The sequence below is a fragment of the Drosophila takahashii genome, chromosome X (genome assembly GCF_030179915.1).
Source record: "Drosophila takahashii strain IR98-3 E-12201 chromosome X, DtakHiC1v2, whole genome shotgun sequence".
Classification (NCBI taxonomy): domain Eukaryota; kingdom Metazoa; phylum Arthropoda; class Insecta; order Diptera; family Drosophilidae; genus Drosophila; species Drosophila takahashii.
Window position 1 is genome coordinate 24,087,981 of NC_091683.1, and position 22,117 is coordinate 24,110,097.

A 22,117-nucleotide genomic window follows, 5' to 3' on the forward strand; every position below is an offset into this window, starting at 1 on the left:
TTTTTCGAAGCCAATTTGTCACGGGCCTGGGCTCTGGTTATGACAGGTTTTTCGAACCCAATCCACTCCACAGCCAATCCACAGCCAAGTCAAGCCAATCCAATCCGAGCTGAGCGGAGCCAACTCAACGCAGCGTTCGCAATTTGTATATTTTATTAATTAATTTATTGATTTTAGGCCAATTGTTGTTTTCGGCTCTTTGCCGATCTGGTAAATCCCGATCGAGAGCTACCCAAGCCCCATCTCCGATGCCCCGTCATCCAAAAACACAGGGCACATCTGTCCCGCATGTAAATCTCTTGGTTCACGATTCAAAATCAAAATCCGCCAATGAAACACACAAAAACCAAGTAAGGGAGCAGACGATCTCCAAGTGCCATCGAAATGTGAATACCCTTAAAGTTATATCTTCTATCTCCAATTATCTCAACATTGTAAACCCAAAGGCCTCACACAAAACACCACTTTATTGAAAATTGGTTGATATATTAATGATCCTTCACTTTATTATAGAGTTATAATGCCCATAAATTTGTTGTTGAAACAAGCTAAACAATAAGTTCTTTTAATTTCTCTGAAGAAAGCTCTGAAAAGGAAAGGAACGATTATCCTCTTGTATGACAATAATAAAACGATAAAAGGTCTAAATATTTGAGGAACGTAAAACCTCTTTTATAATCTCTGTACTAAGACAAAAATTAACAATTTCTTTAATTTTTCTTGAAAAACCTTTGAGTGCATTTCGGATAGAACTAATTTAAGTGGCTTAAGAGCTGAAATCCATCTCGAAATCGAGAGGGCCTGAACCAATTCAAGGTATAGGATGGCACAAAATTAAAAAGCTGTAAATAAAGATAAAGCCAGAAATATTTATGCATATTTTGTGGGTTCGCCGCGGCCTTGAACTGATTGATCAGGGGCGGAGTAAGGGTGGGGCGGGGCGGGGAGGGGCGTTTGATGGGTGACTGCAGACGACTGCAGACGTTTAATGGGTGACAACGATGATGGGCGCTAATTAATCTTCCACACCCAGCTAACGATCGCTTTGAACACTTGCAGATGTTCTGCGGCCAGGTGTTGATTTTTTGGCGGCTCTTTTCTTGGCTGTGGGCCATACTAATTAGCTCCGAGCTCCAGCGGACTGGCCAACTCACCTTGAACTACAAAATGTCAGCCAAAATGCCAAAAAAAAAAATATGAAAAATAAATACAGTTAAACTTCCATACCTCGAACCGCCATCACTGTGCGGGTAAAATTTTAAAAAGTTTATTAAGTTACGTGTAAATGATAAATGATAAATGTTAGTATCAGAACTTTTGAATACTTAGATACTTTTATCTGAAACATTTTTTTGCTTAGGTACATTTTTTTTTAGTTTTAAGGTTTATAAAAATATCTTTTGGAGTTTTAAATTAAGACGAATGTAAATTCCTTGAATCAATTATAGTAAAAATTATATTATATTAACTATTGTAATTATCAAATCATTATGCTAAACCATTTTTTAGAAAGTAACTATTTTCGGTAACGTATAAAAATATATATATAAATTAGGGAAGTTTAGGCTATGTAAGTTCCACTGTACAGTAAAATAAAAATGAGAGAAACATAGATCGGGAGATAGACAGAAACAATGCTGCAAAGCATAAGCCAGAAACTTGTTAAAAATATTAATAAAATATGCAGTGGGACAATGGCTGCCATTTCCATTTCCATCCCAGTTCCATTAAGATCCCATCCAAATGCAAATGGCCATGCAAATGGAGCTAATGGACCCCGGCTTGATGACTCCGGCATATTTTCATGCCCATCACGTATTTAGGGGCCAGATTAATGCCGCCCGATAAAGTTGCAGATAGAGATATAGATACGGACCCAAATAAAAGGCAGTTTATGCAATGTTTCATCAACCACTTTAGTTCGCACTGGATCAGACTTTCCGTTGGGCTTAGCTCTAGTTTAAACTACATTTTACAAAATCAGACCTTTTTCTAGGTTAGGTTCTATATGGCCATAAATTGCCGATTCCGATTCCTGTCGATTTTTCCCGTTTTCCTTTAAGGCAGTTGGACAGTCTCATCGTTGCTGCTCCAGAAGATCTATGATATGGGGGGAATATGCAATATACAGGGATAACCAAACCAAACCAAAGGAAATGAAATGAAAACAAAGATCAACGGAAACCAAATGAATACTGATTTTATACACATTATCGTTTTATTTGCTTGACGCTTGCAATTCCATTTGGAAGCCTGCCGATAAGATTCGAGGACAAATGCAATTACAAACGTGGTTAAACTAGAGAGTACAATTAAACATAAACGTAATACGAATGATCATAATAATAGTGCAAATAAGATACAAAGTAAAAAATGAAAGCGGCGCTTCGATTTCAAAGTCCCAAGTCCGAACTTTGCGGCCGTTTGCGGCTATCGATAGGCGATTGGCGATTAACAATAACCGACTACCGATGTTTGAAGAAGGCCCGAAACTTGGAAATATATCGCTATTATCGTTACTTTTTAAATGCAATTCGCTGGCGCCTCTCACTCTGTACACTCTGTAAAACAAACTACCACTACTCAAATTATAAAATTATAAAAACTCAAAACGGGTTCTTCGAAATCATAGATAGATAGGTAAGGTAAAATCAACATTACTGGAATACAAATCAAATACAAACAAATTGGAGAGTGCTAAGCTGCTGCTGCCGTTTCTGTTGTCGAACGCCAGATGGCGCCATCGAACAGGGATATAAATAAATAATTTGCTTAGCTTACAACTAGAACATATTGGATATTTAATACTTAGATGTAGCCTTTTGCACACAACACTGTGGTGTCGCATCTTTCGTTTTGTATAGTTAGGTGTACTTTACTTTACTTTAGACTTTAGTTTAGTTTACTTTTACTTTTAGTTTTAGTTTTAGTTTCGATTCATGTTTCGCTCTGTCCATGGCTAGAGACACTCTATTCCGTTTCGTTTACGTTTCCGTTTCCGGTTCCCCGTTCGTTAAGAATAAAAAATACAAACTGTAGAATTAACTTTCGTTTTGCCTCCAAGGCAACTAGGAATCGGAATCGGAACTGCAAACCGAAACAGGACAGTATTTTTAGTTGCTTTCGCGTTTGCTATTTAAGTAACTGATTGATATTCGCTTCTATCGATATCATCGCGCAATTCGTTCCATCTTGTACACGTAAATCTATACTATTTATGTAAAAAAGAGTGCTCATTAAATGGAATACAAGTTAAAGCTTTGTAAAGTGGCTTTAACTTAGTTCTGGTTTTTGTTGGTTGCTCGATTCTTTTCGTTTGTTGTTAGCTGGCAATTGGCTTACAGGATATGCTCTTGGAGGAGTATATATACTAGTATATATCTCTACAAATATATATTGTATAGCTCTGTTTCTTTACAACTAAGAACAACGTTTGGCCAATCTGATTCGCTACACAACAACAACAGTATGTATATAGGTATATATATGTGAAAAAAAAAACGTTCTTACAAGGCCTTGATATATGGGAAAAGGTGAAGGATCACCTTTTGCAGCGACATGGATATGGATTCACTTAACTAAATACAGCTCTCATCGTTGTGCTGAATGCGATGACAGAATACAATAGCAAGTCGTACAATACCATATCGTATTTATATTTATATGTATATACTATATAGAATATAAAGTACAACAAAGTGCATCGCTTCTGAGCCGCCTGACGTTGCCACTTTTGTGTTCTATGTTTTATGTTCTATGTAGACCTTCTCACCATCCAGTTTGATGTTAGGTAAGCGTTAAACGAGTTGCATTGGCTTTACATGTTCTTTAAGATACAGTTTTTTAGTATTTAGTATTTTTGTTTTAAGTTTTCGTTTTAGTTTTAGTTTCAGTTTAGTTGTAGTTTAGTTTTAGCTTGTAAATTACTCAAAAAATATTTGTAGATTACTAGCGCATGTAGCATGTATGTTTAGAGCGTATATTTAAGATAGTAGTTGCAGTTGCCCTTCAAGTTGCAGCTGCTCTTTCTCTCTTGCTATTTTCCTCTCTATATATCGGTGTATCAGTTTTGCATAGCATTTAGTTTCGTTGGGGCTGAAGGAGGCTGGCTCCCGGCTCCAGCTGCAGTTTGCCATCTGGGATCTGGGATCGTTGGGCGTTCATTTCAGCGATGAATTGGCTGGCAGCGTCGCGGAGCGTTGCACATTAACCGCATACGGCTTGTAGGAGGAGCGCGTCGATTGGCTGCCGATTCGAGGTTCGGGCGATGAGTGAACAGATGATGAGGTTGGATGATATAGTGGTCATGATCATGATGAGTTGATGGCGGGTTAGCAGCGACAGTTGGGTTTTTTTGGGGGCGAGGCGGGGAGAGAGAGAGAGAAAGAGAAATACCAATCGAGATTAGAGACACACAATACAGATACGGGGGATACACAAAAGCCGTTGGGGGATTCGCAATTTCACAATTTAGATCAGTTAGTAGGGTTTGCCACTAGGGCTTCGAAACACTCCTTAACTCCCTGGCAACGTCAAGGGCTTAATCCTGGCGCCTGGGCCTCGTTTTACCTGGGCGATATCTTGCTGCCATCGGTGGTGCTGCTGTTGTTGTTCGACGAGTTGGCCTTGTATCCACTCTTTTGGATACGCTTCAGCAGCCGCGCCACCCACAGCGACTGCTCCTCGGACGTGGCGGCCAGCAGCAGCATGTCCCTTGCGCTCCGGGGATCGTGGTTCAGCTTGCAGGGCGCCAGCGGGTCGTGCTTGTCCACATGCTCCTTGTGAATCTTGTTGCGGCATCTGAAACGCAGAAGATTGTGCGGTCTTAATAAAAAAAATATATATGTATAAATATAAAACTAACCTCTTGCATTCGTAAGCCGCCGGCGGCTTGAACATGTGCCACAAAGGCTTCGGGCACACCTCGCAGGCCGTGGGCATGTGGTAGGTTATGTGGACGAACTCGTGACCTGTTTTTGGTAAAGAAAAATTAATGATTCCCTCAAGTTACTAACTCAACTAGCCAACTCACCTTTGTGGACAATAGTGCCCGGGCGCTCCTCATTGCTATTCCCATGCAGAACGCTCACATCCAGCTGGCTCTGCTCGTCGGGACGATGGGAGGCACCCTCGCCGGCGTACAGCAGCTGGAAGATGCGCGGAATCTCTTTGGCATCGGCGCGTATAACATCGCCCTGAGTGACGCTGCGAACGTGGTACACCTTGCTGCATAAATAAATAACAAATAAATATTAAAATAAAATAAAATTTCTTCAACATTTGGACAGGTATTAACAAAAACAACAAAATTGCAATTTACACTTTTTCGAAATCTTTAAAGATGTTGAAAAAAGGTCGTTAAATGCGTTAGAGTGGGCGTGGCGCTCTGCTGAAACAAACTTGCGGTGCGTCGGAAGCCCAAGAATATATATGGTTAATGCCAACTTTCTAGCTTTTGTAGTTTCCAAGATCTGATCAAAAATGTATATACTTTATAGGGTAGAAAACGCTTCCTTCTACCTGCTACTACCTTTTTGCTCTACGAGTAACGGGTATAACAAGAGACAGACTCGACTATCAGATACCCGTTACTCAGCCAAAGGAAGTGCGAGAGAGATGGAGCTTGAATTCCACTATTTTCTCATAACTTTTTAACAAATGGTCCGATTTGAAAAATTTCTTCTAAATTTGGACAGGTATTAATTAAAACAACAAAATTGCATTTATACTTTTTCAAAATCTTCAAAGAAGTGAGAAAAAGGTCCTTAAATGCGTTAGAGTGGGCGTGGCGCTCAACTGAAACAAACTTGCGGTGCGTCGAAAGCCCAAGAATATGTGTGGTTAATACCAACTTTCTAGCTTTTTTAGTTTCCGAGATCTGATCAAGAATATATACACTTTATAGGGTCGCTTCCTTCTACAAGAAACGTGTATAACTATTAAAAAATATTGAAAATAACGCACCTCAGATCCAGGATGAGCACAGCATCGGTGGTGTTGTGCTTGTCAATGTCCGAGTTGTAGAAGATGATCTTGCGCGACGAGACGATGACATACTGCCGCTTCCAGCCGTGACCACGTCGCCGGTTCTGCTTGTTCGGCACACTCAGCCAGCCCTCGAAGACCGAGTCCTGTGTGAGGGAGAGCAGAGAGGAGTGCTAAAGAGGCGGCGCGGGAGGAGCATATGTGTTGGAGTGTGGAGTGAGTGGTGAGTGTCGTGTGTTCTTAGCTTTGTGTGGATGTGGATGCTCACCTGGCTATCCTCGGGATCGTTGTCCGCCGAGGAGAGCGACGCCGTCTCGTTGAGCTTGCTCTGCAGGTGCTCGATCTCGGTGGCCTTGCAGTCGATCTCCATGACCATCTTCTGCTTGACCTGCTGCTCCTCGGCGCACAGCTGCTGGAGGTCCTGGTGCTTGAGCAGCAGCTGGTTGAACTTGTCGCGCTCCTGCGATAGCTCCTGCTGCAGCCGGCGCATCTCCTTCTCCTTCTTGCGCAGCTCGGCGGTGGAGCGGGCCTTGCTCTTTTGCTCTGTAAGGAAAAGCAGGGGATTAGTTAAGGCGCCAGGGATCCACAAATACAGATACTTACTGGGCAGGTCGGAGTCGCGACGGTTCATCACCTCGGCCAGCTTATTCACCGCCACCTGCTTGAGCAGAACCTCCTGCTTGCACTTGTCCAGCAGCTTGGCTATCTCCTCGTCCTTGCTGCTCCTCATCAGCGCCAGCTCCTCCTGCTGCTTCTTGTGCTGCTGCAGCAGATCCTCGCACTCGACGCCCTTCTGGCCCAGCTTCTTGTGCAGCTCGATCTCGGCCTCCTTGAGCGTGGCCAAAGCGGCCTCCTTGGCGTTGATCTCGTTGCGGTGCTTCATCACAAAGTCCTTCAGCTCGAGCTCCTTGATGGTCTTCTCCTTCTCCAGATCGGCCACCGTCTCCTCGGCAATGGAGCGGGCCAGAGCCTCGGAATCGGCGCGGGCGACGGCCACCTGGACCTGGTGCTTGAGCGAGACGCGCTCCTCCTCGAGGTCCTCGATCTTGGCCAGCCGCTCGGCGCTCTCCTCGCGGTTCTCGTTCGCCTGCGTCTTGTAGAGCCGCGAGAAGCACTGCTCGGCCTCGAGTTGGGCCTGCAGCTCCCGGTTATTGGCCAGCGCCTCGTGATGGGTGCCCTTCAGCTGGCCGAGGTCCTCCTCGAACCGCCGCTTCGCCTCGCGCTGCACGCCCAGCTCCTTTTGCAGCTGGTTCTCGCGGGATCGCAGGTGGGCCACCTCCGAGCTGTGCAGGCTGAGCTCCGAGAGCAGGGCGTTGCGCTTGCTGTGCTCCTGGTCGAGCTGCGACTGCAGGGCGGCCACCTTCTCCGACTCCTGGCGGCACTCGCCCTCGAGCTTCTGCAGGCGCAGCTGGATCTGGCGATAGTCCACTGAGAGCATGCTCAGTTGGCGCTCCTTCTCCTGCGAATGCTGATCGGCCTTGATGCGGGCGGACTTCTCCTCGTTGAGCTTCGACTGCAGCGCCTTGACCTCCTGCAGATTGGCCTCCTCGCGCGACACCAGTCGCGACTTCTCCGTCTCCTGGTGGGCCTTCACCTCCTGCTGGTAGCGGCCCTGCGCGGCCTTCAGCTCGAAGTCGAGGCCGGCATGGGCCTTCTCCAAATCGCTGATCTTCTCGAGCAGCGCCCGATTGTCCTCCTGGGCCTTCTGCTCGCGTCCCAGCGTCCGCTCGATGTCGTTGATCAGCGTCTGCATCTTGTTCTCGGCCTCCTTGTGCAGCTCCTTGAGCTGCGAGCGCAGATTCTTCTCCTGCACCACCAGCGACTGCAGCTCGGCGTTCTCCTGGCCCAGCTCCTCCTTGTGCTTCTGCAGCGTGTCGATCATGTCGACCATGTCGCGCACCTTCTCCTCCTGCGACTTGACCGTAAAGTCCAGCTCGGTGTTGTGCTTCTTCAGCCTCTGCGTCTGCTCCGTCTCCGTCTTGTAGCTCTGCTCCATCTCGAGTAGCTGCTTCTCCAGCGAGACGACCTTGTCGTTGATGTTCAGGTCGCGTGCCCGCGTCTTCTGCTCGTTCTCCAGATTGCGCTGCGTCTCGACGAGCAGCGCCTCGGTCTTCTTGCGCAGCTCGATCTCCTGCTCGACCTTCTGCATGGCCACCTTGTAGTTGTGCTGCCGCAAGGCCAGATCCTTCTCGTACTCGGAGGCGATGCGCTGCAGCTCCGCCTCGCGCTTCGTTATCAGCTCGATCTGCTGCCGCAGACCGGCGTCCTGCTGCTCCAGGGCCTCCGAGCGGCCGCGCTCCCGCTCCAGCAGGGCCTCCAGGCGCTTCAGCTCGTTGGAGTTCGACGGCCGGTGGCGGTGATTGTGCCCGTGACCGTGACCGTGATTGTTACTGGCCGCCCCGCTGCTGTTCACCGCCGCACTGGCCTCCTTGGACTCGGCGTCCACGGTGTCGCTGGACAGCAGCTGGTAGTCGCCCGTGTAGGTGAAGCCGATGAAGGGCAGGTGGTTGCCATCGAAGCCCTTGGGCACGGGAAACACCTCCTCCGGCTTCTCGTCCCGCTCGATGTCCTCGAAGTTGCGCGTATCGTCGTCGGACGAGAGCTCCGGCACCACGGGCGGCACGCTCTCGCGTATATTGTCGAACGACCAGGTGTCGTTGCGGAAGAACGGATGCGCCTTGATGTCCTCGATGCCGTAGCGTCCCAGGCGCTGCGTTCGGTCCGTGAGGAAGGCGCGTATCAGGGCCTTGGCCTGCTCGCTAATCTCCACCTCGGGCGGGAAGCTGAGCGAGTTCTTGTGGTCCATGATCTTGCCGTAGGTGCCGACCAGGGAGTCCGCATAGAAGGGCGTCTCGCCGAAGAGCATCTCGTAGAGGAAGATGCCCACCGACCACCAGTCGCACTCGCGCCCGTACTCGTTGTCCACGCCCTGCGACTGCAGCACCTCGGGGCTGATGTAGTCCGGCGTGCCCACCGCATTGCTGGACACCACCTGCCCGTTGGCGCCCATTCGCATGCACGTCCCGAAGTCGGCCAGCTTCAGGTGGCCATAGCTGTCGAGCAGCATGTTGTCCGGCTTGACGTCGCGGTGCACGAAGCCCATGTTGTGAATGGTGTCCAGGGCCAGCACCACCTCCATCGTGTAGAAGATGGCCCACTTCTCCGGTATGTCGTAGTCGCCCATCAGCGACACTATGTCGCCGCCGGGCATGAAGTCCATCACCATGTACAAGTATTTGGCATCCTGCAGAGAGAGAGAGAGGGAGTGAGGAATTCAGTGATGAGTTTAGGGAATTTAAACCATATTATTTTGATAATTATACTTAAAGCCTCACAATTTCACGGCTTTTAAAGCTTTCAAAGCGAAATTATAACTATTAAAACAGTTTATACTTAATATTAAACTAGATATTAAATCTATTTGTTGATGTTTTTAGAAATACATTTCTAAAATATTGTAATTATAGGTACACTAAGATTTACAAAGTAATTTCGTTACTTGCCAAAAAAAAAACAAAACAAATAAATATCTACAAAACCGAAAAAGTAAACACTTTGGCAAACTGCGTTTAAAAAACTCCTTGAAAAACGAAAAAAATAAAAAATATTCATAAAATATTAATAATATAATAATAAACCAAACGAAATCATGATAAAAAAGCAATAATTAAATATTTGAAAGTGACTATTAGGGATTCAAATAATTAAAAAACGGAAAGGGAAACCATCATGATCACATATAATAAATACAAGTAGACTAGCCATAAAATCAGTTAGAAATTAAACTTTGAAAAGGCATGTAGGGTAGTATTCTCTTATTGAAAAAAACCCTGTTTCTGGTAAAATACAATATTTCCAGTTCGACAGTAGACTAACAATGATTTATTTTACTAAAACGTACATTCTGGAATGACATTTTATCTGCAGCCTAAGCACATAATACAAAGTACTATGAAAACTCATGGATAATAAATGGTTTTTGAAATGGGAAATCAAAAAATAAACAAATTGAAAAGGAACAAAATCGAAACGAATGAAATTAAGAAAATCTAAACAAACAGAATAGAAAGCTCATGGAAATTGTCATTAAATGAGAAATCCGAATCGCTTGAGGGCCTCATCGACATGGGGTTTTTCAAGATCCTCCGGCTGCGGTTCAAATTGCAGCAGCTCTTCAATACTGTAGCGTTTCACGACAGTTCCATCTGGATTTTGAACCAACTTCATGGGAGCTTTGCTACATTTACGGCTGCTCCATTTGCGAGTTGTTTGGTAGTGTGTGAGATTTCCTTTGCGTTTCTCGTCTTTGAGTAGTTTGCCCCCCGGTGGACAATAGAGCTGTTTGGCAGGAGCACCAGGATCCCCTTTCTTAATAGATTTCGATGGCATGCTGGGTTGCCCATTGGGTTTCATTACAGGCTGCTTGGCTCTGGCGTTTGCCAGACGATTGCAGTTCACATTCTCCTTGTCGGCCTCCATTTGGGCCAAGTGCTTGGCCCGACGTTGCTCGTCCCATTCCTTGGCCGTGGGTATATATCTCTTGGTGGACAGCACCGCCTGCTCCTTCTTCTTCTCATTGGCCATTTCCAGAAGGGCCTTCTCGATGCGCTCCCTCTTGGCGACTCTCAAACGATCCACCTGGATCCGTTCCTCCGGCGAAAATCTTATGGGCGAACGAGAGAGATGCACAACCGGCTGGGGTTTCTCGGGATTATCGGATTTGCCTTCATCCGGGTTGGAAACTAAAGGGCCTCGCATGCGTCGTTGTTCAACCAGCTTCAAGGCCTCCAAAGCCACCTTTCGTTCCTGTTCGCGACGCTTCTCCTGGGCCTTCGTCAGCCTCTCGTCGGCAGGCGGCAAATCGGCTAGGATATGTGATGGAAAAGGAACCACATTCTCCTCGTACTCAGCGGTATTCTCCCCCGGGAAGTTCTCCATATTCGACGACTTTTTCTTTCCCTTGTTGCGGGGAACAATCATATAGTCCGAATCGTTTAACAAAATCACCTGTGCACTACGAGCAGCTACAAAGGGAGAGGGTAATTAGGGCATACAAATGTATGGAGAACTAAAAAACTCTGTTACTTCTCTCCGCTTGTCTTTTGGGGAATCCCTTCCAAGGCATTGTCGTCATCTTGGCCACCTTTTGCTCATCCAGAGCCTCGAACTTTCGCTTTATTTCAGTCAAATCCACCTTCTCGTCTTTATCTTCATCTTGAGCCTTGGCCTCCATCATCTTGAGCTCATCCAAGGACTCGAACATTCGCTTAATTTCGGTCAAGTCCACTTTATCTTCATCTTCATCTTGGGTAAACTCTTTTGGAATCTTCATGGAGCGCGGCACGAACTCGGGAGCATCGGCACATAGCTTCACTGTACTCGGCTGTCCAGCCAGATGCAGATCCCAATCGCTAGGCAATACCACATGGTACTCCACTATCTCCTCCTCGCCGCTGTCGCTATCAAAGTAATTATCCGGCAATGGGTGCTTGAGGATCTCGAAGAGGGCACGACTCTTGATTAAATTCTGCATGGCTAGGTTATCCTTTATACTTTCTTCTTTATCCTTCAACTATTCCACGCGTTGTTTTGTTTTTTGACTGTTTTGGTGCTTTGTATTATATTTTCTACAGACACAAATCTATAAATACGTATTGTTGGGGCTACTAGATATAAAGTGATGGTGAAATGATTTGAAGTCATCAGCAGGGCCGGCTGATCGAAACAAATTCTAACTAAGGTTAGGGTTAAACTAACCTAAGGTTAGGGTAACTTAACCATTAAGCTATATTATTTCTCTGCTCTCTGCTTTCACCTGAAAGGCAAAGTGAAACTAGCCGGCTTATCAAGACAAATTCTAACTAGCTTAGGGTTAAACTAACCTAAGGTTAACTTAACCATTTGGCTATATTATTTCTCTGCTCTCTGCTCCACCTAAAAAGGCAAAGTGAAGCTAACCGGCTTATCGAAACAAATTCTAACTAGCTTAGGGTTAAACTAACCTAAGGTTAACTTAACCATTTGGTTATATTATTTCTCTGCTCTCTGCTCTCATCTGAAAGGCAAAGTGAAGCTGGCCGGCTTATCGCAACAAATTCTAACTAGCTTAGGGTTAAACTAACCTAAGGTTAACTTAACCATTAGGATATGTTATTTCTCTGTTCTCCTCTCTCACCTAAAGGGCAAAGTAAAGCTTTGCCGGCTTATCAAAACGATTTTAACTAGCTTAGGGTCTAACTAACCTTAGGTTAACTTAACCATTAAAATCTGTTATTTGTCTGCTCTCACCTGAAAGGCAAAGTGAAGCTGGACGATCCACTCGGAGTTGGCGTGCGCCATGATGTGTCGCTCCTCCCAGAAGAAGGCGGAGTCCGGGCGCTTCATCATCTCGAATTTGGACAGCCGCTTCATCGCGTACACCTGGCTGGAGGACTTGTGCCGCACCAGCTGCACCTCTCCGAAGGCGCCGGCGCCGATGAGCTTGATGAAGTCGAAATCCTCGACGTTCATGCGCAGCTGGTTGATCTGCAGGGCCAGTGGTTTATCTGTAATACGGAGTAGAGCGGTTATTGATGGATTTCATACAGGTTTATAGATAGATGGATAACTCACATTTGGCCGCATACTGCTCGATGTTCTTAAGCCGCCTCAGGGAGTCGTGGTCGCAATCGCTGACCAAGGCCGACACCGTGTCCAGCAGGCAGTCCACATTGCAGATGCTGGTCGGATCGCGCATCTCGCGCTCGAGCGTATTCGCCCTGTTAAAATAAAGGGAAAAAGGAAAAAGTTAAAAGGTTTAAATAGCAAACTAGAAATTGGAGACTATAGGTACTCCGCCAGCCGAATTAATCATCTGCGCGATATTCGTTCATTGTTTACTTTCGATGAGTGTTTGATTGTTCAACTGTTCTTCCGTTGGTCGTCATGCAAATCGCTCGCATAAACAAACAAAAAAAAAAAAAAGAAAACGGGGGAAAAAAGCGAGAAGGAACTATGGGGAAAAGTGCGCAGATTACTCATGGTCGTATAAACACCACTTCCCGGTACCCCCACTTCCCAAACCTACAGCTGCGGTCCCAGTAATGGCATTAATAACTTTGCACATCGTCTGCATGAAAGATTTGTTATTATTCCTGCTTCAACGAATTTAATTGGCCATGCTGCTAGCAGATAACATATGCGCTGTTTTATTTTGCCATTATAATATTGGGTATTAGAATTATGAGAGGATCTGTAAAGCATAAGGCTTCTACATTTTTTTACTTAAAAAAAGAACCTAAAGATATTATATTTTTACGGTGATCTAAACAGCTTTTATAATGATTATTAATATCTATTTTAATAATATAGATTTTAATAGAGTATATAATAGAGATATTTTTATAATAATACAGATTTTAGAAAATGTAGTGCTCTTTTTTTTAGTAATAGAGATTTTTTGTATAATGATATAGAATTTATATAAATTTAGTGCCCTAAAATGTTTATAATATAGATTTTAATATATTGTGTATATTCCTTAAAAAAAAATTTTATAATAATATAGATTTTTAAAAATGTAGTGCCCTAATTTTTAAGTAATAGAGGTTTTAATAGGGATATTATAGATTTTTTATAATAATATAGATTTAGGATATCTAATGCCGTAATTGAATGACACTTTCAAAAATGCTATCAAAATGAGCGCAACTGTGTGCGCTGACAATGTAAACAAAACGCAGAGACAGCCAAGCTGTCGAAATGCTATGGGTTTTCAGTTTTCAGATCTTGGACTTGGAGTGGCGGTGAGTCAGAGCGGAGTGGACAGTGGACAGTGGCCACCGAATGCCCCGGAGATTCGTCCCAATCTGGCGGTCGGGTTGGCTGAGCTCAGTGGCAGACAAATTGGCGGCACATGCCTTATCTTTTTTAGAACACTGCTCTCCATTGATGACCTGGCTGCCCGGATGTTTGGGGAGACCAGCGAGGAAGAGGAGGCCTTGACTTTATCACTCTGCTGTTCTGCTGTTCTCCTGCTCTCTGTTGACTTTGATAAACGTGGAAGGAATGCATATGCAGTTGATACGGCCCACTTGAGGAGCAGTGGGAGCTGCCACGATGGTGAGCACTCTGGTTTTTGTTTTTCATTGCATTGTTTGAATGAATGGAATGGAAGCGAACCAGCGGCCACCTTCAGGCTGTCACCCATTGAAAACTAGACTTATGTACACAGATATGGACACAGCACACAGTGGCCAAGGAAAAATCAAGAGAAGATAGAGTGGATTGTGTGTGGTAACCCAGATATTAAAATCAAATAAGTTACCGCTTCTCAAAACCTTAAATATGTCATGGAAATAAAGCGTTTTAAGCTGGATATTTGTGAATGAAATAAAAAAAAATATTTTATAATTCAGAAACAAAAAAAAATTATCATTAATCACCAAACACATTTTTAGTGAATGAAATTTCATTCAAAAAAATTGTTTTGTTTGTTTTTTTTATACAATACATATGTTGCGTAAATATAGTATGAAAGTATATTAAACATAGTACGCTAATTTCTCTAATCAGTAAGTGTGGGTTCTCTTTTTTTTTCTTCTTAATATGCACATTTCTTATATGTATTATTTTGTTATATTATTATTATTATGATATGTTGAGTTATGGCTTACTTAAATGTAAGCAAAATAAATTTAATAGTTTGGTATCTAAAACAAATTAATTTTTTAATCTCAAAAACATAAACAAAGTTCCTGTCTTACAAAAAATCACAATTTTTACTTGGAAATTAATAAAACATCGCAAGTAAAATCTAAAAATCAATGGAAAAGAATCCAATTGAGATGTTATGGTACATTTGGTGAATTAATTATATCGAATAGGTATTTTTTGCATACAAGATTACTGGACCGTGGGACAATTAAAATACTTATAAGGAAAGGAGCAGGGAAATTAAGAGGGATTTTTGGATAAACTAGGCTGTTCCCTACATTTTTTGACTGCCTGTCTGTAGAGTAACTAAGATTTCTGACAGAAAGGCAAATATTTGTACTGCCCCCAAACTCAAAACCCAAAACTCAGTTCGGAGGTGGAGGAGTTTCGAATTTCGAACCGATCGCTAGGCTCAGGCGAACTGCGATGACAGTCGGCGCTAAAAATTGATACTAAAAGGTGTTTGAATTGTTGTGATTTCATCATCGCCACTTACGGCATGACAGAAAAGCCAAAAACAAAACGTCCAAGCAACACAAACAAACGCAAACAACTTGGGAAAGTGGAATTTTCAAAAATGCTGCTGATGAATTTTCGTCGTTTCGTTTAGTTTCGTTTCGTTTTGCCGCTGCCGTTGATTTCGATTTGGCCAAAGCGGCAATGGCAACAACAACATAATTATTAACAACAACAACAATAATAATACATAATAACCGCGGCAAGCGACGGCAAACGACGACGACAACATTATCGTCACCTATAGACAATATAATTTTCAATTTAATTTATACAACGTCGCCAAATTTGATCTGGAAAAGCAAATGGCAGTCTTACGTTAAGTTGAGCTAACAAATTGAACACTTTGCACATTGAATTCGCGATCTGCGCTGCAGAATCTCTCAGAATCCCTTTTCAACACCTTAATAATTTGAATTACACAAAGGAAAGCAAGCTTTTATGAGCAAATGCGCAGAATGCAATTAGCCATTAGCCTTTGTTAGTGGCGTTTGCACGAATGTGCGAACAGAACAGATATTCGAGTGGATGGGTAATAAAATTAAAGAATTTATATGCATAGTTGAAGCCGGGGAATTGCGTTTTTCGCCAGGAAGGTAGGTGCAACTGGGGAATTTTCGGAATTTATAGAGCAACGTACCGTTCCGGCTCGCTCGAATGGAGGGCGGCGGGCATTAGCCATGGCCACATGCCCTAAAAACTATACAGGTAATAACCAGGGCTTTATTATTATTCGATCCAGCTGATGCAGCCGATGCAACGCGACGCCTGCAACTGGCAACTGACTGACAACCGGCTGCAGCATCCACAGCATCCATAGCATCCACAGCATCGGCTGCTTTTCAGTTTGCTTTTGGTTTGCTTACAAATTTTAATGCGAAAATGGCAAATTTATTATAAAGTCGCCCCCCTGTTTTGTTCACTCGCTTGTCAATTTGATTGCCGCGCTGTCGCTTTGAACATGAGATATGGAAGGTGTTTGTGTTGGCCAGCTTTTGATTTGTTTTGGCCTGCTACTAAGTTGAACAAATCGCACGTATCTGTGCTGACAATTAGCTGAGTGGAGCAGTCGCTTTTGGGCCGCCATCTCGAGCACTCACCGGCGCCTTCGTTCCACATCCATGCTGCGCCGGCTGGTCACGGGTTCTAGTCCAGCTGGCATGCAAATGCTCTGCTGCTCCGCTGCTCTGCTGCTCTGCTGCTGCTCCTGGAAAAAGGCTTTTAAGTGTGTGTGTTGTTATAAAGGAGACAGTATATTCACCTGCTTTCGGGGATTGCTAGTGGTAAGTGAGAAGGCAGCTCTGTTGTTCTGGTTCCGGCGATGAGGTCACGGCGTTAGTTTGGCTCAGTTTGGAGATGGAGTGCCGCCAACGCCACATGCGGACGCAGTGGAGCACCCGGGGCCTTCCCGGGGCCTTCCCAGGTGCCTGGAAGCCTCTGTGGGTAGAGGGGCTGCTGGCCAGGATTTCCCCCCCAATCCTCGGCATGCAACAGTTGGCTTGGTCTGCCACTGAGCTTGGCGATGCTAGGGATTAGCTTTGTTTCTCGGCTTTTGGCAGTTTTTTCCCCAATCTTGTTTTTCTTTTCTGTTTTTTTTTCTTTTTTGTTAATTCCAACGATACCTTACACACACGCACACACTGTCGCCTCGCTCGCTCGCACACCAGCGCACCGCGAACGGCGAACGTAGCAAATGCTACAACAACAATAACAAGGCGCACCACACACACACCGAGACGTGCGTCACACCGACGGGCTGTACGCAGGCGGCAGCGGGAAACGCGCGGGGGGGCGGGACGGGACGGGGGCGGCTGACCGCCCAAATTGCGAATGTCCAGTTTCGGCCGCGGCCAAATCGATCAATTTGGTTTTAATTAGACGCTGCGCGTTGCACTTCTTCTTTCGGTTCGGTGCTGTGGTAGAGATGGCAATTATGTTTACATATCGAAGGTGGGGTATCGGAGTGATGATCGATAGTTTTCCTTTGGTAAAGTGTGGCCGAAGGTGGGCGGCGGCAGAACACCAAAAATACCCAAGCCAACAGGTGGCAACGCCGCGCTGGGCTGTGATAACATCGATAAGCCTTTCATGATCTAATTTTATTTCGATTTTAAATATATTATCCTGTTTTTAATGAAAGAGCTCGAGAAATCGAAAAGTTATATCGCTTTTCTAAGAACTTAAGCATAAATTACCCTAGGTGTTCAAGGTATAAAGCCGAGATGCGAACTATAAACATCGATACTCGCCACTAGCGATACATCGATACCTCCACAGCTCTCCTCTCCACCACTAAAGCGCAGCCAACTTCACGCGACTTGTTCTTTTTTCCGGTTGACTTTAACGAGAAAGGTTGTGCACGATTTCCTTCGAGTGAATTGATATTTTTTTTATGTTTTGAATGGGTGAAATTGAATGAAAGAGCCACCGCCAGGCGGCAAGCGACAGCATGGGCAGGCGTTGAGCACGAGCAGAGTGATTTTCAGGGGCGAAAACCCCCGGCTGGCCGTTTTTGTTGTGCCCCTGCGAGTGTGTGCGTGCGAGAGAGCGTACGCCGTACGCGCGTGTGTTTGTGTGTGCGAGAGAGCTGAAGAAGAAGAACGCGAGACAACGTGTTTTTGGCAAAGTTTTAATAGATTCCCTGTTCTTGGTTTTCCCCCGCAGATGCCAGGCGTCACAGTGAAGGATATTGACCAGCACGCGGTTACCAAGGCGGTGGCCGTCTTCTTGAAGAAGTGAGTACCCTCTACACGGTTTGCAGTCATAACCTCACAACCCATTTGTTTATCCCCATGAAATCGCAAAAACCCAAAAAGGACTGGCAAGTTGAAGGTGCCCGACCAGATGGACATCGTGAAGACCGCCAAATTCAAGGAGCTGGCGCCCTACGATCCCGACTGGTTCTACGTGCGCTGCGCCTCGATCCTGCGCCACCTGTACCACCGCAGTCCCGCTGGCGTGGGCTCCATCACCAAGATCTACGGCGGCCGCAAGCGCAACGGCGTCCATCCGTCGCACTTCTGCCGCGCCGCCGACGGTGCTGCCCGCAAGGCCCTCCAGGCCTTGGAGCACGCCCGCCTGGTCGAGAAGCACCCCGACGGCGGCCGCAAGCTGAGCTCCATCGGACAGCGGGATCTGGACCGTATCGCCAACCAGATCGTCGTGAAGCAGCGCGACGCCGCCAAGCAGACCGGGCCCCTTGTTATTTCCAAGTAAACCGACACACGGCGCCCTTTTCGAATTCTAAAATCGCGTTTTTAGACTTCATTTGTATGCGCTTTTTGTTTGCACGAAAGAGATGAGAGAAAATAAAACCAACCACAATTTGTAAAAGTCTACAAATGCCCGATACCTTTATTGCCTGCTATAAACTGGAACTATACTTAAGTATGTACGAGATGTAAGGTCGCCAAGAAGCTATATCTACGTAGAGATGTTCTATTCCTTTGCAAAAGTCTGTCAGAAATCTTAAATAGCCTCTTTTAGGCATCTACTGTAATATACAAACCAAATAACCATAGATATGCGATTTATTCAGATGTCGGAACAGCAAGGTGGTCACTTTCTTACCCTAGGTTTCAGGAACAAGTTAATTTGCCAAATTTAAAGTCTGCCAACGTATTTGTTGCCATGAAAAGATGGCTAGAAATTTGGATAATCAATAAAGGGCACCTCAAAAGCTCTATTTTACTTGCACTTTGCAGGTTCTGTTCAATTCAAGTCACTTTCAATCGTACAAGCTTTATTATAACTTTTATATGATTTAAATTTACTTAAATTGTTTAGGAGATACAAATGATAAATTGTTTTAAGAATTTAACCATGTAGCAGGCGAGAAATAGGAAAGCTATAAAATATAAGAATTCATTTTCAAAAAGAAGGGCGAGGATGGTAATTAATTCACTTCCCCATATTTGGTGGGAACTTGATCTATTGCCGTTTAAAATAGCCCTTTATATGGAACACCTGCATTTCTACAATCATTGTAAAATGCAACTACTTAAGTAAATATTTAATTTTGGATATTCAATACGCCTTTAAAGTAACCCCTCGTATACGCATTTACTAGTATTCCAGGTAAGTTCATATCTGAGAGAGTCGAATGGCATTTTTCACATTAAAACCAATTTTTATCTAGCCATGTCAGCCCTTGATTTTTTATTTTAATCTATATAATAGAACTGACATGTCCGAAAGTGTAACCCATTAATTTTGGAAACAAGCGTTACAAATAAGCTCAAATATGCCTAAGCATTCGTCGTTAATTAGGATATTCTTATATGTTTCGAATTAAGTTCAATACGATTGCAAGGTAAACCAGAAATTATGTTTCTCCGATTTTCCGATCGTTCCTATGGCAGCTATATAATATAGTCGTCCGATTTTGATAAAATTTAATTCGAAAATCAAAATTAGATAAAAAAAAAGGGTATTTCCAAAAGAAGGAGGTTATATGCTAAGAACAAATTTTATTATTTTTATGGCAGCTATATGATATATGGGCACTTCCACCAAAAAGTCCACCAAGCCAAAAACCTTGGAACTTGAATAAAACATATTTCCACATGATTTTGCCTTGATATTAGTTTCTTATTAGTTGGAATCTGAGCTAAACTACAAATTTTGAGTATAGTTTGATTATTTTTATGACAAACCCCACCAATATACGCAAATGCTTCATTTAAATGTTAAACTATTAAGTTAAAAGCAAAACAGCCAGTAATTGAGGGTTAGAGGTAAAGAAATACACTTTACAAAACGCCAAGAAAAAATGTTCCGAGCGACATGTCCAGAGCGAATGTGGTTGAAACTGCATAAAAAAAAAACTGCAAACAATTTTTGAGTAAAACCAAAACCATTTCACAGCGACATGTTTGGACAACATTCTAAAAAAATTGCATTCAAATATTGTATCAGAATTCGCTAAATTCTAGTGTTAAATGAACTTCCCCGAAAATCACTTCTATTTTTGTCCCGAGCGAATACGGCAGTTTTTTAACGATAGGTATGTTAAAGACTAAAAGTGGTATAAAATCAAGATTTTTATACAAAATAGAGCTTGGGAAGAGTGAAAAGGAAAGCCCATTATTAAAATTAAAATCCATTTTTTCCAATTTTTTTTCAACTTTAAAGGTGTTTAATGTAGAATACTCTCTTCCGATTTTCAGTACACAGAAGACTACTGTAGATCTTTTCACCGAAAATGTTTAAAACTGGTTTTTATTGTCCCAGCGAATCCGTATTTTACAGGGATGGCGATGTCTTCCCGCATTGCAAACTTCTGGCTGGAGTTATATTCAAATACTACATATACTATGTCTTAAGGACATAATAAATAAGCAATAAAAAAGAGATATCTTGGTTTGGCGAGGGATTACATTGTCTCTGTAGAATATAATTTATTTACGAATTTGTATATTTTCTTGACGGTCTATAGCGCATGAATGTTTCGGAGCCTTAAGACTAGACACTACGGCTAACGATTGAGGAGCTGGAGGGGATCGGGTTCCGAGGCGGGTGCTAAACCCTGTCCAGAGCCTCCACCATGACGATGCTGTTGCCGCGGATTACCTGGCAGAAGAGTGGGGGATATGAATTAATGAATGAGAATGGAGGCCTTCTGGCTGGGGGACTGGCGTCTTACCACCATGCCGATGTTGTTCTTCGTGTTGTCCTTGCACTCCTCCACCGTGTCGTCCAGGACCACATTCATGAAGGGATCGAAGCCTCGCAAAATGCCGGTGACGGCGCGTCCTCCGTTCAGTTTCAGCATCATTCGCTTGTCCATGTACCTGGAATGAATATCCGTTTACTTGCCTAAAGAGCCAGCCTACAAGTCCCCTGTTTCACTCACTTTTTCAGCTCTGGGGGATGGGCCTTCGACATCTTTGAGTTTTAATTTGCTAAAAACGCGAAAACCTAGTAAAAATGCGGCCTTAACGGTAGTGATGACACAATCTTGTACAGCGGTGGTGTGGCTGCTGGCGATAGTATCGACTACGGCTCGTTTCCGTCTGGTCACACTTTATGGCAATGATATTCCTCAAAATGTAGCCTTTTGCAACACTTTTATAAGACCCTGCCCAAAGACAGTAGGGGGATTCCCTAAACTGTTGGATAAACTTTATGCCCTTGCCCTTTTGGTCAGAAGTTTGTAACGCAGTGAAGTTTCCGACCCCATAAGGTATATATATTCTTTATCAGGATCAATAGGGGAGTCGATATAGCCATGTCCGTCTGTCGTCTGTATGTCTGTTTCAATACCGTTTGCGAGCTCAGTTTAAAAGCTAGCGCCTTCAAACTTTCACAGTCATAAACAGTCCTAAAACATGTGTACGCAGATCAAGTTTGAAAACTGACCCGATCGGATGTCTATATCCTATAGCTCCCATAGGAACAATCGGATTTAGCTTTCACAAAAAGATATTTCGCTCAGTGTAAGAGCTTTTGACATGAATCTTATTCTTTTACGCATACCTTGATCAGGGTAAAAGCGCGTGCTTATATAATAGGGTGAAATCGGTCAAAATTTGACGTTTATTGTCATTCTATCGCCTAAGAGAGACAGAGAGGTAAACATATTTAACGTCCTCAGCAGAGCTGACAAGACCACTTTGTATAGTTCCACCATGTCCTAGGGGCTCATCACTGCCAGAAATTGGCGCTTTTTTTCAGCACCTTAATTTCGTAAAGAGAGAGATTGAGAGAGAGAGAGTCGATTCTGCCGAGGCTCTGCCGGCGTGCAATTTAGCGCTCGGTCTGAAATCGGGAACTGCAGGGTTTCAATTGTGTTTGTAAATGGACTGCCGTAAGGCAGTTTTGAGCACCGCTGGTTTAGGGAATACCCCAAACATTTTAGCTGTGTGACCATACTATAATACTGTAGGTATTTTGGCAGCGTGGCACGACGGGTCACACCCAA

General features: G+C 44.0%; 4 protein-coding genes across 7 annotated transcripts; 1 reads left to right on the top strand and 3 right to left on the bottom strand.

Moving 5' to 3' along the window:
- Positions 1 to 2,193: 2,193 nt before the first annotated feature.
- Rok (Rho kinase) lies at positions 2,194 to 17,147 on the bottom strand. 4 transcript variants are annotated; one of them, XM_017144201.3, is made up of 11 exons: positions 16,457 to 17,147; positions 16,296 to 16,396; positions 12,598 to 12,743; positions 12,274 to 12,530; positions 6,589 to 9,229; positions 6,254 to 6,528; positions 5,965 to 6,158; positions 5,033 to 5,226; positions 4,865 to 4,970; positions 4,570 to 4,800; positions 2,194 to 4,245 (listed from the first exon to the last, which is right to left on the bottom strand). In XM_017144201.3, the coding sequence occupies exons 2-11, from the start codon at positions 16,355 to 16,357 to the stop codon at positions 4,161 to 4,163; spliced, it is 4,191 nt and encodes a 1,396-aa protein (XP_016999690.1). In that variant the 5' UTR covers positions 16,358 to 16,396; positions 16,457 to 17,147; the 3' UTR covers positions 2,194 to 4,160. The 4 variants fall into 4 exon arrangements, with proteins under 4 accessions (XP_016999690.1, XP_016999691.1, XP_070075314.1 ...); XM_017144202.3 differs by having other exon boundaries at positions 5,965 to 6,131; positions 16,296 to 16,402; XM_070219213.1 differs by having other exon boundaries at positions 16,296 to 16,402.
- Positions 9,838 to 11,664, bottom strand: LOC108059117 (uncharacterized). The gene is made up of 2 exons (XM_017144204.3): positions 11,071 to 11,664; positions 9,838 to 11,009 (listed from the first exon to the last, which is right to left on the bottom strand). Exons 1-2 carry the CDS (start codon positions 11,516 to 11,518, stop codon positions 10,072 to 10,074), a joined length of 1,386 nt encoding a protein of 461 aa, XP_016999693.2. The 5' UTR covers positions 11,519 to 11,664; the 3' UTR covers positions 9,838 to 10,071.
- A 319-nt stretch (positions 17,148 to 17,466) lies between the features above and the next one.
- Positions 17,467 to 18,537, top strand: RpS19a (Ribosomal protein S19a). Its single transcript, XM_017144177.3, has 3 exons — positions 17,467 to 17,547; positions 17,860 to 17,930; positions 18,012 to 18,537. Exons 2-3 carry the CDS (start codon positions 17,860 to 17,862, stop codon positions 18,409 to 18,411), a joined length of 471 nt encoding a protein of 156 aa, XP_016999666.1. The 5' UTR covers positions 17,467 to 17,547; the 3' UTR covers positions 18,412 to 18,537.
- A 2,016-nt stretch (positions 18,538 to 20,553) lies between these two features.
- SNRPG (small nuclear ribonucleoprotein G) lies at positions 20,554 to 21,201 on the bottom strand. Its single transcript, XM_017144186.3, has 3 exons — positions 21,050 to 21,201; positions 20,840 to 20,987; positions 20,554 to 20,766 (listed from the first exon to the last, which is right to left on the bottom strand). The coding sequence occupies exons 1-3, from the start codon at positions 21,079 to 21,081 to the stop codon at positions 20,716 to 20,718; spliced, it is 231 nt and encodes a 76-aa protein (XP_016999675.1). The 5' UTR covers positions 21,082 to 21,201; the 3' UTR covers positions 20,554 to 20,715.
- Positions 21,202 to 22,117: the final 916 nt, after the last annotated feature.